The following is an 18,241-nucleotide window of genomic DNA, read 5'->3' as shown; positions in this document are numbered from 1 at the left end:
ATATCAACTTTGTGTTACAATATTTTTAAACGTTATTTCCCCCAAACCCAGTCTCGGATCAAGTTGAGATTTAGCAATTATTTCTTGTAGGCCCTACCTGACAAAACAAGAATGATTTTTTTAAATTAACAAATTAGTTAGAAAATTATTTTTCGAACAAGGGAAAGAAATTGTACTTAACAGATGTAAAGGTTTGATAACTATGAATTGAAACCTTTTACATAAGCACTTCACTGTCACATTGGTTTGTGTAATGGCTTGAGAAAGCTTGAACCCTCGAGTAGCCTATAAATTCAAGTTGTACAACTTTTTAAAAATATCTATATATATATATATATTTCTCTTCTTCCCTCAACAGTTTGGACGAGAAGCAAGAAGTAAAGGAAAGATCACTCTCTTATTTCTGCGGATAGAGTTACCCCTTGAAAAAACAAGAGGGGGCAGAACAAGTAATATTCACGGATGGCTGCCTGGTCGCGCAGTTTGCGCACTGGACTGTCGTTCAAACCGTGCCCGCTCCCATGCCCCTTCGTCCTGCGGGAGGTTTGGACTAAGAAGTAAACTATCTTCAACTCTGAAGGAACATCCAAAACATTTTACAAACAAACATATTACAAACACTAAATAATAACCTAACCCATGACCAACGAGTCATGGAAAGAGAACAAGTAATCTACTATGTATATTTACAGGTCACTAAATGGCAGGGCCGGACTTAACCATAGTGGGGCCCTATGCGAAACGGATTTTGCGGGGCCAAGTTTGGGTAGGGAATCGAATTATAAGTGAAATTTGAGAATTTGTATTAGAAAATAAATTCGTCTATGCATTTTATTCATTCTTTACTACGTACAAAATTACTTTACGAGCCTTATGCGTGTAGCAAAGTCATACAGTATATCATAATAATTCTGTTTCCTACATAGATCAAGCTCTATAGCAAGAATTACCAAATGTTTCAATCTGTCTTAGAGAATTGTTGACCTCAAAGTAATTCTTCATTAGTTTGAGGGGCTAGAAGCTTCTTTCACCAAATTACACAATTACGGCTAATGCATAATACCGTTTTCATTTATCGCGCGTAGGATTGGCGTTGAATGACACCCCAAAATGATAATTTTTGTCTATAGGCCTATATTCCGTATATTTTGAGGACTTTTTCGTATCTTTTGCAATTTCGGGAGATTTCCAGTAGCTCCTGGTAAATCGACAGGAGGGCGACTAGTATAAAATACATTTTCAAAAAAAAAAGCTATCACGATAATAGGCCTACCCCCTCCCTCTTTTCTTAAAAAAATTGTGTGTGTGTTTATGTAATTGTGTATCGGAAAATGCCGGGTAAAAAAAAAAGTAAAGTTCCCCTTTCAGATCTTGTAGTCTATAGGGCAGATGATGTAAAGGTCATCTGTTTCTGTGGCCTACGACTTTAACGAGGGTGCCAGCACATAACGACCAACCGCCTTTACTTTCCCCAACTAATGTCAGGTACCCAATGGAGCTGGGTGGACTCAGAGGCGAAATCAAGCGCTTTACCGCTCAGTCACCGCGTCTCCCGGGTACTTGAAATAATTTTTAAGCTATTCCTAAAAAAAAATACGCAGATCTTCAAAAACACTGGTCAAAGAAAGTACTGTCAATGTGTAGTTTCACAATGTGCTTTGTTTCAGGTCTTTTCTTTTTATAGCTTGAGTCGGTTTCGATCCCCAGTCCCCGTATTTTTTTGCAGGTTTTTTTTTTCTCTATCAGTTACACTTAAATTCACAGCCTAATATCAGTTAAATTTTAAAAGAGAACTGAAAAAAATACATGATATTTAAGGAAAAGGGTATTTCCGACACATAGACCTGTGCTTCGGCCCTTTTTAGTTTTAATCAAAGAAACGAAAAGTGTCTAGCAATATCGACCGTTGGTAAAAATATATCTAATCGCACAGATTTATTAATTTTAAGTCTACATCTAGATCTTTTACAAAAATAATTACACGATGATCCTAACTGATTGATACAATTACACTTAATACAGGCATACGTTTTTTTTCCCTCTTGTTTTTAAGTAAATTTCGTTGTTTAATTTAGGAGGCGTCAATATTATCCTATACCAGTGTTTCCCAAACTTTTTCCTTAACGGAACACTTCGCACATTCTAAGTATTTAGAGGAACACTTTGCTTAATTTGTTAGAGAATAATTCACGCGGTGGCCTACTAGTTAATAATTCCAGTAGTTCGTGGAACACCTATTCAGGTCTGGCCGAACACTAGGGTTCCGCGGAACACAGTCTGGAAAATACAGTCCTATACACACCGCATCAAAGTAGATGCGATCAGGTTAACATCATCATAGAATAGTAGGCCTACGTAATAGAAATTTAACAGTAGCGACTTATACCCCAGTTCTTCTGGGAAGCGTAGGAGATAGCTACGTTATTCTTAGACAAACCTGAGGAAAATTCAGGAGCCAGCTTGAAACACACAGAACATACTGGCAGAGCCTACGATGCTGCTAATCCTTTACTGCATGTGCACTTTGCCGTTTCTTTGGACACATCAGATGCGTGGAAAGGGCAGAGTGACCTCGTTCCGACCATAGCTAATGCGATGATCCTTAAGTCGCTTTGCGGCTGAAGCCATGATAACCACTTTCTTCTAATTTTTTTTGTCAGTTCAGATGAATTACAGAATGCAATTTTGTACAATGTGGGATTAAAGCTTGGTCTTCAATTCTGAAGAGCAAGAATAAATGCAGTTCACGTTACTCACAACAAAATTAATGCGACATAATGGAAAACATTGGTCCGCGCACCCGTCTTTGGGTTTTATTTTGGGTCTCAAATGTGTCCCAGGACCTTAGTGAGAGGCGTTCAAAGAGCCTTAGATGTAAGCTTAGATAAGCTTAATTTGAGCAAGGGTACTTTATTCACTGTCCATAATCATCTTGCAATTGATGATAACAAATGTAGATTTATTTTTAATGGCCTTCAAAAAACAAACCAGTACCTAGTAATAACAATCTCAAATGAAAAGCACTAATGGAATGTATTTTACGTTCAACCCTCATGCTAACAAATGTCTATGACTGTCCATATAATGTTTACCAAACAAACCACAGGGACAGCATGAGATTTTTTTTTATACACGAAAATAGCTCCAGACTGGTTTTAGTTTAAAAATACTACTGAGTATCTTGTAATTTTGAGACAACCGTCGTAATTCTAATAATAAAAAGTGCAGCATGAAATTCTTCAGCTAGCAGGCTACTGTAAATATACAGTTTGATGGCAGGTGAACATTTAACTATCAGTTGTTTCAAATGAGTATAGTGCAAAAAGCTTTTTGGTCTCACTTAATGAGTAACCTCAATACCAGTAGCTTGTGTATTAATTCTCAAAACAAATGACTTAAAAAATAAAAAAAAAGTCAAAATTATAAAACTTTGATACTAATTTTTAATCACTCAAATTTCAATTTGCTTGCCAATAGTAGTAAAAAAAATTATTAATAGCAAATCATCCCATTACTTTCATTAACACAGACCATTCAAACACATTATCAGACAAAATTAGAAAATAAAATTTGTGAATTCTGAGAAAAGAAAAATGTTTAATTCCTTTGGCTGCAACCATACAGGACCATCAGTACTGGTACAAACAACACAAAAAAAAAAAAAAACAAAAAAAAAAAAAAAACACCACTTCTAAATGAATAAGATATTACAAAACAAACATTTGCTACATCTTTTACACAAAACTTGAATTCTTCATTCATATATCAAACCAGATGAACCATTTTGCAGCAATGCAGACTACACCAATCACAAAGGGGCAGAGTCTTTGTGGTGTGCATGTGTATAAGTTTAATACGAAATAAAAGCTGTACACTTCTGAGTGTCATTGAGACACTGGATATCCATAACTCAAACATTTTCATCTTTTGATGCTTCATCAAAGTTCTCAACAAGTTCTGGAAAAAAAAAATTACATCTTATCTATCATGTATTAACCTGGATAACATTTAAAACCAGACATGACTACCCCCAAGACAAAAATGAAGAAAGCTTGGGTTGAAAATGATGAATTTTCAGCATCCAAGAGGAACATTTATGCATTTTAAGTTCTGCAGTGATATTGTTTGCAATAAATAAAACTTCCATTATTACTTAAATAACAATGCTAGTTTGCTTCTAATATCAGATGCAAATAGTATAAACTAAACAATGAAGCCCTGTAGTTTAAGTACTGGTTTTAAAATTATGTGTTTGATTGATTTCAATCTAAAAGATTCTAGATCTAGAAGAATTTAGAATCTACAAACTTGGAGTGGAGATTTAGATCTACCAAGTAGTTACTTGAATAGACTTAGTATAGAACTAGGACTAGAATTAAAACTCCATAGATCTTGGACAAATTAATTTTAGATCTAGAATTCTAGATCTACTTGAATCTGGAATCTAAATATAGATCTAGTCTATAATCCATGTCCTTATTTTTAATCCTTTTCTTAGAAATTGGTTAGATCTAGAGACAATTTCAGGAAATTAGTGCTTACCAGATTCTAAGTTAGATCTAGATTATTACCAGTACTAGCTAAACCAAATCTAGGACACACTGGGAAGACGTAAATAATAAACACAGGCCTATACCTGGTATATATTTTATATTATTATCTATATTATATTATTTTCATATTGAGTTAATGAAAATAACAGAAATTTTATTTTATTAGAATTTGGACTTTGCCGAACACAAAGCTACGCAATACATCACTTTTTTGATGATTTTGCTGGACAGTTAAGCATAATGCAGAATGGTAGACATGCCTAAGATACAAAAGAGTTATAATCAACTCAGAGTTAAGATTGATACAATTATTATAGAATGCATAAAACTTACCAGGGACATCATCATCATCATCAACATCAGCTGTTGTCTGTTTGTTGCTGTCAGCAGCTGAACAAAAAAAAAATTCATTACAAAATAACATAAATTTTAGCAAAATATTAAATACTATAACGCTAAAATACAAAAAGCAAAATTAAAAAAAAATAATAATACCACCACTTCAGTCAAGTATAATTTCAGGCACTTGTTCAAGACATCCAATGTGACTGTCTAGGCTTATAATTAAGAGGCTTGGAAAATATTCAGAAGAAATCTTAGGTGACTACCAATGTGGTTTCAGACCCAACAAATCCACAACCGACCACATCTTCACACTAAGATGTATACTAGAAAAATGCCATGAATACAACATACCAATCCACCAACTCTTTATAGACTATAAAATGGCTTATGACAGTATCAGAAGGAAATACCTATATGACACCCTACAGGATTTTGGAATACCCAACAAGCTGACAAGACTTATACATATGACATTAAACAACTCAAAAAGTAAAATCAATACAAGGAAAACACTCACAGGAATTTAGGATTAAGACAAGGTGACTCACTTTCCTGCATGCTTTTCAATTTAACACTGGAGAGAGTTATAAGAAAAATACACATACACACGAGGGGAACTATCACTAACTACTTTAGGAGAAAAAACACAGGTCCACAACCAACAGGGACGATATACAGCCAACCAATACAATACCTTGCTTATGCCGATGACATTGCCTTATTGGGTAAAGAAACCTCTGACATCGCTAGAGCCTTCACACAACTAGAAGAAGCATCTCGACCAGCAGGACTTGAGATCAATGACAGTAAAACCAAGTACATCGCAATGACAAAAGACAATCAGAGGGACAACATATCAAAATCAAAGACCACGAATTTGAAAACGTCCAAACTTACAAATATCTAGGAAGTACTATTAATTTCAAAAAATGACCTACAAACAGAAATAAAGGAAAGAATAGCAGGAGGCAACAGGGCAATTTATAGCACCCACCATTTACTTAATAGCAAAACAATTTCAAGGAAAACCAAGAAAATAATATACAAAACCATAACAAAACCAGCAGCAATGTATGGAAGTGAGACCTGGACACTGACTAAGACATCTGAAAATCTACTTAATACTTGGGAAAGAAAAATCTATGGTGCCATACACGATGAAACAGGGTGGAGGACATGCACTAACCATGAGATATATCAATTATATGAAGACCCACCAATAGCGACGGAAATAAAAAAGAACAGACTACGTTGGGCAGGTCACCTTGAAAGAATGTCAAACAACAGAGGAGCGAAAATCGTATACAGGCAAAAACCAAAAGGCAGACCCCGAATGCGATGGATTGACGATGTGGAAGCAGATCTGAAGCAGCTTGGGGTTAGGGCGTGGAGACGAAAGGCCCAGGAGAGATCTGAATGGAAGGATGTGTTGAAGCAGGCTAGAGCCATCCATGGGCTGTAGCGCCACTGGGATGGATGGATGTTCAAGACATCAAAAAAAAAAAAAAAAAAAAAAAAATACCAATAGTTAATTAACTGAATGTTTTAAAATTGATTCTTGTGTTTCAGGTAAAAAAAAAAAATTGTGCAAAATTTCTGCTTTATCCAAGTTTGGGTGTGGGAGAAATAACATTACCAGACAGACAAGAGTGTGTTATTAAAAGTCTTGTAATGATGAAACATATATATTGTGGTAACCCTATTGGCTAAACAATAGGGTCGATTGTGTACGATCAACTGACACATGTGACACTGGCCAGTAATACAGTTTAGTGTGTTATGTCGAATGACAAGGGACAGCACTGACCCATGTTATGATCATGTGATCAGAAGCCTTTGTGGACCAGAAGAGTGTGTAAGGACAGCACAGGACAGTGAGGAGACAGGGACTGTTAGTGAGTTTGAGTTTAGGCACATCGGCACAATTTAGGCCATGTCGTGCCCATAATCCTTTAAGGATCACTCTCCCTTTACATAACAAGGGCTAACTTCTATACAGTTAAATAATTAAAAACAAGGTCTATTCACAGTTAAAATAGTAAAAATTTTATAATTATGTAAAAATCTTGTGTAAATATTACATGTTCACAGTTCAAAAATCAGATCTTCGTAAACAACCCCACCTCCCGGACAAAGCCTAGTAGGGACTGTTAGTTGGCCACGAAATCAGTCCTTGACTGAACCCTACGAGTCCAGGTTGAGATAAACAGTAGAGTTTAGTATGGCAGTACGATGATGCACAATGTAGCATTTGTAGTCAGTTTATTGTGTTTTATATTGGCTAATTTTATTTACCCATTAAAGTACCAGATTATTTGGAACTCTAGTCAAGTTTTTGAGTTAGATGTGTTGAGTTAAGCAGTGTTTACAAAAGGCGTGATTGAAAAGGAGACAACTATAACAATATTTTTATATATAGAAACAAGCCGGCCAGCTGTAAAGCATAGCCACCCTAAGCCTTGCTCTCCATCACTGCGAAAGTTACATAATCCAACTTACAGAAATAAAATAGTTATCTTTCCATGACTTTTTCACCGTTGTGTCCTGGTCGGTTGGGTCATGAAGAGAATTAAATATATACACAAACATATGAAAAAATAAAATATACTAACCACTAGCTACAGTGGACGCTAACTTTTTCAAGCTACTTAAACTTTCTGCACCCAACTGATTCAAAATTCCTGGCAGCATCTCAGCTATTTCTAAAAAGAAAAAAAAAAATTTCAAATACATTTGTCAATAAATGAATAGTAAGTATGTGGTGTTTTATATACTTTGATTTGATGCGGAAAGCACCCCCCCATGCCTATTAGAAGGGATATAATTATTTTAAAATATCAATTTTTTGAATAAATTCACCAAAAAAAAAATTAAAAATTAAAATTCTTATAATACCAAAATTTTTCTTTTACAACAGAAAAATAGCACCAAGTCATAAATAGATCTAAAAAAAAAATCAAAATGTTACTTCAGTATGACTAGATCTAACGTAAACAATAATGGATCTAGGACTTTCACTTCTATCAGTCTCCCATTATTTTCTTATTTACATTAATAACATTTATATTTCCATTAAAGCTTAAACATTGTATGTCCCATTTTATTTAGAATAGCCCCCCCCACCCCCCAATCAAAATAAATAAATTAAAAAAAAAAAAATAAATAAATAAAAAAATCCATTCCAACATGCTGCAGATACCAAATGAACACTCAAAAAATAGCTTCACTAACGCCCTCTTAACTCAGAGTTTGTAAAGGTTTAGTTATTTAAAAACTAGCAGTGAACATAAAATCTGCAATTCTAGTCTACCAGTAGCGATAGCAGTTGCGAAATGGTTAAATGCAAATGAGAAGATATAGAACTAGCTCATTGTTAACATGTAATGTGAAATAACCAGTTACTGTACAGCTTATTATGAAAAATGTAGAATAAAAACATACGTTTGTTCTCAGCATGCCCTGTTATGGCAAATGTATTTGCAGCCAATGAAGCTTGAACTTTAGGATTATTAAAGTGAAGCACCTGGCCATCTTCCTTAATCATGTTAACCTTAAAAGATAAAAATTATAAGAAAAAAAAAAAAAAAAAGCAGTTAACATTGAGAAATCACTTTAAACTAAAATATGTGTTAAAAACTTTGCACACAACTAACCTCTTCAATTCCAGGAATTACATTCACAGACAATTTCTTCAATGAGAATTGAATTTTCTTGTCATCTGTGGTGGCTGTACGATGAATAACTTTTCTCTTTCTTCTTGCTGATCCCTGTGCACAGTAAAATGTTTAAACACCACTTGCATAAACGATTATAAATTAGTGTATTAGAAATAATGTTTTAAATAAATAAAAATTAATTTAAACATTCCTCACCACACTACACTTGACAAAACATGACTGTAACATAAAAATAATAGTGGCACTAAGCTACCAGACCTACCTACCAAAAAAAGTCCAAATGCGTAACGCTGATGATCAAAATGCGTATTTTGGCACCAGAATGCGTAACACTTATGCGATTCACTATTTTGTCATATATATATAATATATATATATATAAATATATTATAATATTAGATCTAGATGTCATGATTAGATCTACAATCTAAATCTAGATCAATACGACAATAAAGATGATATCTAGACTAGATCTGGATCTATGTCTATATAATGAATATAATCTACTCTAGATCTGGGCTCAAGAGTGTTATCGATGCCGTGGATCCGCTACAAACGTAGGTCTACTCCAAACTTTCGTAGGTCTACCTTCATCCTTGATCTATACTATACTAAGACTAAGTCATGACTAAGAATCTAGTCTAGATCTAGAATAGATGGTAGTAGATGTTATCGATCTAGATCTAGTAAATCTAAATCATACTACAACTAAATTGGATTTAGATTGTAGAGTAATGTAGAGAATCATGACATAACGTAATGACTAGCTAGATCTATTCCTGTATAACAAGTTATCTAGATTCTAGATCTAGACTAGATATCTACAATGTCACTAATGTGTTTTGAATCGATAGCACTTTGATATTTTTTTCTATACAAATGAATACAGGAATTAAGGATTCAACATAATTAATTTCTACTAATGAACTTACAAAAACAAAAAGTCACGTTTGTGTATCAGCTAACTGACGGTACCAACCCGCCACTCCCTCACTCTCGCGTTCTTCATTTCTAGACTAAATATAATTGCTTTTCAGAACCAATCAACGTATAGATCTGGACACAATGTGTTCCACCTTTTCTGTCCCCCCCCCCCACCCCAACAGGATGGCTTAGTGTGACCTCTGTGACAGCTCGTAAGCTGGTCAAGAGAGGGAAAAAAAAGGATACGAAATGCGTAACACGACGGGTTAAATGCGTATTTGCGTATTGACGGTCATTGTTGGGACATTTTGCGTAACGAATACGCATTTGCGTAACGGTAGGCAGGTCAGTAAGCTACCATAGTTAATGAGAGAAAAAGGTGAAGAAAATATGGCAAAACATAGACAAGTCCCAAAGGACTTGATTCATGGACCCAAATCCAGCACTCAGTTTAACATCCACTTTTGCTATTCAGCTCTCAAAGCGAATGTAGTCTTCTGGTCCCACATAACCACCTAAGACCACATGATTACACAAACTTCCAGAACCCACCCATATTCCTATCCATATTAGACCTCACAAACAATATATTTTGGGTCAACACATATTGAAGCTCAAGGCTTCTTCAAAGACCTTAATTTAAATTGATCTATTTCTCTCTAACAATACAAGTAGTAAACATTAATTACATACATATGATAGCAGAAATGGTAGTAATAAGTCTAATGAAACATAAATGGAGTTTGAAACAAATTATGAATGAACATGAAATGTAGCATATAAAAGCAGCACTAAGAAACCTAGGTTATCAAGAGAAGGTGAAGAAAATGTGAAATATTGACAAGCTGCATACAATACAATACTTTTTAAAAAATAACCATTTTAAATTATACTTCTTTAATCATTTATTTTATTTTTACCTTGCCCCCTATGCGGACAACATCAGCTTTGGCTTGAAGTTGCTTTAACTTTTCTGGATTCATTTTGTTTAATCTGTGAAAAAAAAAAAAAGTTTATATCAAAATTCATTATTATCCCTAAATGGGTAAAAAAATGTGAAACAATATAGAGTTTGTATGTTAAAATATCTTTTGTGTGTCACATGGCAAGAAATGGGAATTTCTTGGTCTTAAAGTTACAGGAGCTGGCAAGAAGAAGCCTTGACTTTGTTTACAATGAATTATTTCAACTAGTATGGGGGCATTTGTAAGCTCTACTTTCTTCTAATACTCATTGAAATCTTCATTTGTGTTCTACTAGTTTGTAGTATGGCTAAAATTAGATTTAAGGCATTCCATGTCCAGTTAAGACTGGCTAAGCAAGACCAGGAAGATGACTAGGATAAAAAAGCATTAACTAAGGAAAAAGGAACCACTAGACATTGATTTAAAACAGATCAAACATTCTGTTATGATTGCAGGATGAAGTTTATTCTTTGTAATATCTTAGTATTCTGTTGACCCCCAAGAAAACATCACTTTAAAGCTCATCAATTGCAGATTAGTTTTTTATAAGTATTGGCAATTCCAGCAGCTTTTGATCTAAAGCAGAGATGCCTACTAGTTGAGAAGAGATTCAAGTAGGATACTTGGTAGTTCTAGATTAACTAGATGATAGATCTAGAATCTAGATATATCTGCAAAAAAGAATATGTTTGTTTCCTACTAAAGTTTTAAGGATCTAAATCTAGGCATATCAACTAGATTACTAGATCTAGAAAGATAAATATTTTTTTTTTTAAACTCTTAGCTATGCAGGATAGAGACTAAATATAGGTCTACTTATGACTTATGGACATAGTATAGTGAAATAGTGTCATAGTTGAAAATAACAACAAACACATATAAACCAAATTAAAGGTGTTTTTATTTCATTTCTCAGCAACAACAAACAAGATTGAGATTAAGATAGTAGACAGAATACATCATGCACCATGCAACACTTAAGTTAAGCCTTTTAGTAGGTGTAGAGTAGTCTAGACCAAGATCTAAAAAGTGATCAAGAACTAGAAGACATCTAAATCTGATACTGATAATATTTCATTTAATATTAGATCTTTTCTAGTCTAAAATTATACACATATATAACCCTTATCTAAAGTTGATTTAAATAGTAGTAACAATAGTATGTTAAACCATGAAAATTTGAAAAAAAAAGTGACTTTTTATGGTAGGGTGAGACGAAGAGGGGGCTTATTTATTAGTTATAAATACTTTTTTTTTAAAGTTGTGTTGTTTTTTTCAAATGTTCTTTAAATGTACTTTACTTTGTGACACAATTTTATGCTAATAATATTGTGAATTTGTGAAATTCATGGAATATTTGACATATCTTCTCTGAATGATGGATTATTCATTATTAGTGGTAAGTGTGTTTGATCTCATTTTTTTATGTTAAATACTTGTCTGATGATAATGAATTTAGATTCCTCTGTTCTTGGGCATTTAAATTGATACATAATATGTCAAAACTGATAAAAAAATGGTTTTGTTTTTCATCATGATGATAAAGTATAATTTGCAATTGATTTTTTAATGTAGGTGGTGGGGTCTGGAAGGCTCAATTAATAGATATAAATGTTTTAAGAAACTAGTTTTTATTGTTTTTTTTTTTTTCAAATGTTCTATAAATATACTTTACTTTGTGACACATTTTTCTGTTAATATTACTTCTAATTTGTGAAATTCATGGATTATTGGACATACCTTCTGTGAATGTGAATGATGGATTTGTCATAAGGGGTAAGTGTGTTTGACCTAAATTTTTCATGTGAAATAATTGCTGCTACTGATTTTTCATTTTTTTTTAATTTCCTCTATTCTTGGGCATCAAAAATGATATATAATGTCAATAAAAGCCAATTTGAAATAGGTAAAAAAAATTGGTCCCAAAAGTAGAATGCTGAGAGCTCAATCTGTTTTCCACCATATATTTAAAAGCTATAAATAATATTTAGAACTAGATCTATACAGTATACAGATAACAAAAAAAAAAAAACAACAATAAATAAGTAAAATACAAAGAAGAGGTCAAAATTATAAACTAAAAAATGTATAACTTTTCAACTAATTATCCGATTTTCAAAATTCTTTTTGTGCCATTTTGCCAATTTTGGCATTTATAAATGATTTATAGATATATCTCAATAGGGAGGTGAAATAAAAAATTGATCTTTGAAAAAAATTTTTTTCGTTAGTACATCATTAAAATACTTTTAAAGAACTTTCCAATGGTGTTTAAATTATGACTGTATGTTTAATAGTTAGAAAGTTATGATTTTTTTTGTGTCGTTTTGGCTTAACATTGGTTGACATGGAACAAGTAAGATGAGTCATCATGAGAGCGTCTCGCTCGCTAAGCATGGCACTATTGCTAAACGGAAAATTTTGAGATTAGTTAGGCGAAAAAACTCGGAAGTGTGAAAGTAAAAAATGACCGATAAACTTGAGATTGCGTTTTTGACTTTTTTTTCATACAAGCCACACTTGCAAATTTAGTACACTTTTGAATGAAATGTGAGAAGTTTTAAACTTGTGTTATCGATTACTTTAGACAATGGCCTATATAAAGCTTAATTACAGGTTTTTTTTTAAAGTTATTTGTCATTTTTACATTTATTATAAAAAATACTCATTTTTTGTTTTTAGCAATACAGGGTCCAGGAAAATGATCAATGATTCTTTTTTTTTTCATGGTAGATATCATGGCTATAATTCTACCAAGTTTTATCGCGATATCTCCTTCACATCGCTCAAAAACTACGGTTACCATTGTAGGCTATGGGATTTACAGAATTTTGATAAGGAAATTTCGTCATCAATGTAAAACCACTGGAGGCCATGTAAGGCCTAATATTCTGGATATATTCAAATAGATTTTATGTATTAATCGTCGTTGCATGAATTATAAAGCGCATTTGAAAAATAATTGTTTCAGACGATTTTGATCCCACTTTTTAAATATTTTATTTTCTGCCATCAGAACGCCGCCATTTTGTCCCCGCCTCTCTGACATTTCTTGTAGATCTAGACCCGATAATTTGTTTATTTCATCAATATTTACATTTTAAACAAGTAAAGTTCATAAATATAAATGAAATCAGATTTGTGAGCTAGAAATTCACTATGAATACTAAATCTACTATTAAATTTCTTATTTAATAAGTAGATTTATCCTCTACGAAACTCAATTCCAACTTATAACGGTAATAGTTCAGATGCCCAGAGACATTTACTGACCACCATGTTGTTTTTAAGCATATTTATATCCCTTATCTGTATTAAACTTTTTTTAAAGAGATTTTTGTTCTTATGCTGTCAACTTATGCATTTTTAAGTGTATTTACTGAAATGAAGATCTAAAAAATGTTAATAATAAATTGATGAAGTTGTTTCTTCTTTTTTTCAATAACTTTTTTCTAAGAGATTTTTGTTCTTATGCTATCATTTTACATGAATTTTAATATTAGATCTAATAGCTGCTAGAAAGAAAGACAAAACAGCAACAGAAAAATGTTGACAAGTAATTCAAGGGAGATAGTCTAGTATTAAGCCTTAAAACCAAAATGGCGTATTTCCAATCACAATATATGGTAATAAGAAATAAAACTTAAAAATATATATTTTAAAAACTATTTATCTCCGAGGAAATCAAATTACATATTTGTAATCTGCATTTTTTTCTGCATATTCTTAAAATATAAGTGAAACCTGATTTAGCGTTTCTAGAACTAATACCTTTTTAACTTTTTGAGCGGGGTGTGTGTCTCGCTGGCTTAGCGAGAGAGACGCTCTCATGATGACTCATCTTACTTGTTCCATGTCAACAATGTTAAGCCAAAACGACATAAAAAAAATCATAACTTTCAAACTATTAGACATACAGTCATAATTTAAACACCATTGGAAAGTTCTTTATAAGTATTTTAATGATGCACTAACGAAAAATTATTTTTTCAAAGATCAATTTTTTATTTCCCCTCCCTATAGACAGATATGATAAAGACAGATCTAGAAGAATCTAGATTCTGTTGTAGACTCTACTATTTATTCAGACATTTTTGTCAAAGTTCCTAGCCTACATACATATAGATCTAATTATTAAATTATAATATAACTTAACTCTAGAATAGATAGATTTACATTCTAAATAAACTAAATAAGCTAGAAGTAGAATCTGTATGTTCCCGGCATGTATCGGGCATGTTCTTTACCTTGCCATATTCAACTACTCGAAGAAAGTCTAGATCTAGAGTAACTTACATTTATCGAACACCTTCGTTTTAAGGTACTTATCGAACACCCCATTGTATTTTTTAAAATTCACCTTTATTTCGATGATTATAAAGAAACTAGTCCATTCTTATTGTGCATCGTCCATTTCTTTATAGTTAAGTTATAATTAGTTTCATTTTCACCCGAGGATCATTTTTTTACTTATATTCAAAGTGCATTGGTAATATTGGTATAAAAATTTCACATTTTTTGAACTCTTGGGAAGAGTGGAGTGAGTCTCGGGTTAAGGGTATTTTTTAATGCTAATGATGCTTCAGCTCAAAAAAAACTATATAATACGCTTCTAATTAGGCTGAGAAATATTTACAACTATTTATTTGAAAGTGTCCTTTGTTACCTAAACATGAAAATTGAGGTTTAAAAAGGGGGTGTTCGATAATAGCAGTTTTTATATAAGCAATCTCAGCTTCGTAAGATATCGAACGCCATTTTAATGTTAAAAATAAACATCAAAGGGATATAACCCAAAGAAGACAAAATATTTAAATTATATATTTTTTAATTGTTATTTTTTTAAATAATGTAATGCAAAGTACAGATATAAATTAATCATATGTTACAATTTGTATCAGTTATTTGTGGTTTACCGTAAATGTGCTATATTTTTTTAAGTAAATAGATTTACATCGATATATGCACTAATTGTACCCATTTTAAAAGCTTGATTTGAAACAGTCAAGACACTGTATCCAGAGATCATCAATAATTGATCGACCATTAGAATGTGACGTCAGCCTCAAATACATAGAGTCAGTTGTGCTTCTCGATCTAGACGTGTGGCGTCGGGTCTATAAAATTATTTCTATATATAGATATATATATATATTAATGCGCTACAAAGACACACCTTTGAAACATCACAAATACACAAAAATAATAACAATAACGCATTTAACCACTCTCTTATTCTGCCTACACCCCCTTACCCGCGCTTCCACTCTCCAACATTCACACTTTTTCAGTGCAAAGTAACAACGTAAATTTCAAGACTCAATCCAAACGCAGCCACCAGACTAACACACAACAAAAAAAAAATGGTCAGTGATAGCGTAACACACAGGTGTAAACCAGGCCATCAACACAGCCCCAAAACATTGTTCAAGTTGTAGTAAGAACAATGTTGAGGGGAAAGGGGGAGGAGCCATCAGTCGAGTACCTACGGTCAAGCCGCTAATTAGGTCACAAACACTAGGCATGATAGATACGTAGTATATATAGTTATGTTGTTTGTGTGTGTGTTTTTTTTTTGGTCAACCAGGTGGTTTAGGGAGGGCGGATTTATCTACATCTATAGGTAACACAGCTTGCAAGCTGCCATAGCTTTTCAGCACCCCCCCCTCCCCGCCCAGATCGAAAAATATCTAGCACTGACTTTTAGGCTGTTACATACACTGAGCGTGCTAGATCGGCGGCTAGTTACGTAGGGCTGCGTACCGTATGTTTTGTTTTTAGGTCAACCAAGTAAACTGTTGTGTCCTGCAATGACTTGGGGAGGGCGGGATTATCTATTGGCTACCAAAGCTTATTAGGCTCTCCCTCAAATAAATAATATCTGGATTTAATTTATTAATGGCCTTATGTCTCAAAATAGCTTAGACCTAAATAAGTACTACGGTAATGCGTTACTGGGCTTAGCACCGTCAGTTTCTAAGCAGAGCTGATCAGTGATAGATTCCTTCGATGTGGACCATTTGAAAATGACTAAAAATCTGTCTTTCTTGACATGGCGTAAAAAGAAAATGATATAAATAAAAAAAATATAGATTATAACACTTTTGAAACACCACACTTTTCACAAAATTTTAGGATTATAACACTTTTAAAACACCATACTTCTCGTGTGTTCGATAAGTTCTTCATATGTTCGATAAGATAAGATAAAGCTAAAAAAGTGTTCGATAATTTAAGCTTTTGAAATCATCAACCTGACCCATTTTAACATCAAATATAAGTTTAACTATGAGTAGTAATAGAATAAAACATGTCTACTTTTTAAGAAAAATGGATGAGGAGTTTACAGATACAATCAGTTTTTTTCTAGGTCTAATTTTTACGGAGATACACAAATTCAAACATAAAAAATGTCGGCGAATGAGCTTAACTTGTTCGATAAACGTAAGTTACTGTAGTAAGTTACTGTACTAAAAAAGTAGACGACTTCGTCTTCGACTAGACTCCTAGACTGAGTGAGTGACTAGACTGTCTGGACTAATCTAGTTATCTAGATATTTATTGATCTAGCTAGATTCTATCTAATATTATGATGAAATATAAAAAAGCTACACGTTCGTGAAATTGATTATATACATTAATGAACCTTTAAACTTAATACTGAATTACGTTTGATTACCTTGAAAATGTGGGTATGATCCCCACGAGGTATCAATATTATGATGGCCGCTGCGGAAAAGGCAGTGACGTCAAAAATATGTGTGCTCCTTTCTATTTTTGTAAACTAGTGTGGTAAAACTCTCGCTCACTAACGTTTTATTTGTAACTAGTCAATAGTACATTGGAATCAATCTAAATCAATATTATATTCATACAGGTAATACTTTACAAATAATTTAGTTTGATTAAAGCATTACTTTAATTAGATCTATATATTAGATTTAATTCTAATAATGTAAAAAAAAAAAAAGATTTTAATCTACTCTTTTGGTACTTGTTTATGTAAAAAAAAAGAGGTATCGATTATATACAATACTAAAATGAATGAAATGGGAATGCCAAATGCAAATTATGTAAAAAATTACAGGCGTTGCTTAAAAACCTACTTAACATTTTATGATTTTAAACATTGTGACTTGCCCTTCAAAGATCAAATAGAGTCTAATTAAAAATGTCATTCTTTGTAAGAGATTAGGAAAAAAGTAAAAAAATTTGATTTTATATGGGAGGACAACATAAAAGAATGGACGGGCCTGTCATTGAAAGAGGTTCTAAACAAGGCAAAAGTCAGGGAGGAATGGAGAAAGACGGTTGATGAGTCTTGCTTGGTGCCCCAACGGTCCATAAGACTAAGGGATAGGGAAAGGTAGAGGCAAAATAAATTAAATGTAAAATTATTTTTTAAAATATATTCTTATTATGTTAAATGTACAAGGTTGGCTGTGTCTTTTAAAAAATATTTTTTTGGTGTGCATAAAATTAACTTTTTTTTTTTACACGAAATCATTGTGGTTCTCGTGTTTCTTGCATAAACTTAAGAAGTTTGAATGCTGTATACTTGTAATATATATATATATATATATATATATATATATATATATATATATATATATATATATATATATATATACGCACAGCTACATTTTAGTGAAGATGTTTACAATATTATTTTCTAATATGATGAAGCTTATAGTTTTTTTCTTTACCCCCCCCCCAAATCATCCAATCCAAAGTTGCCCAATTGGCAGCAAAAAAAAATGCAGCGTTCATGCATTGA

The 18,241-nt window shown here is 32.7% G+C and overlaps 1 protein-coding gene across 1 annotated transcript; it reads right to left on the bottom strand.

The window, feature by feature from the left end:
* Window positions 1-3,420: 3,420 nt before the first annotated feature.
* Window positions 3,421-17,454, bottom strand: LOC106076070 (transcription factor BTF3 homolog 4-like). The gene is made up of 7 exons (XM_056029174.1): window positions 17,144-17,454; window positions 10,420-10,492; window positions 8,552-8,665; window positions 8,340-8,448; window positions 7,511-7,600; window positions 4,887-4,943; window positions 3,421-3,957 (listed from the first exon to the last, which is right to left on the bottom strand). The coding sequence occupies exons 2-7, from the start codon at window positions 10,480-10,482 to the stop codon at window positions 3,911-3,913; spliced, it is 480 nt and encodes a 159-aa protein (XP_055885149.1). The 5' UTR covers window positions 10,483-10,492; window positions 17,144-17,454; the 3' UTR covers window positions 3,421-3,910.
* Between the last annotated feature and the right edge of the window lie 787 nt (window positions 17,455-18,241).

Source organism: Biomphalaria glabrata, chromosome 5, assembly GCF_947242115.1.
Source record: "Biomphalaria glabrata chromosome 5, xgBioGlab47.1, whole genome shotgun sequence".
Taxonomy (NCBI): Eukaryota; Metazoa; Mollusca; class Gastropoda; family Planorbidae; genus Biomphalaria; species Biomphalaria glabrata.
This window is presented reverse-complemented; position numbering and strand designations above follow the sequence as displayed.

Excerpts from the sequence above, each read along its gene's own strand:
- LOC106076070 (XM_056029174.1), bottom strand. The coding sequence starts at position 10,482 with ATGAATCCAGAAAAGTTAAAGCAACTTCAAGCCAAAGCTGATGTTGTC. Across the intron at positions 8,449-8,551 it reads TAATTCCTGGAATTGAAGAG|GTTAACATGATTAAGGAAGA; the intron begins GTTAGTTGTGTG and ends TTATCTTTTAAG. Across the intron at positions 4,944-7,510 it reads AGCGTCCACTGTAGCTAGTG|CTGCTGACAGCAACAAACAG; the intron begins GTTAGTATATTT and ends TTTTTTGTTCAG.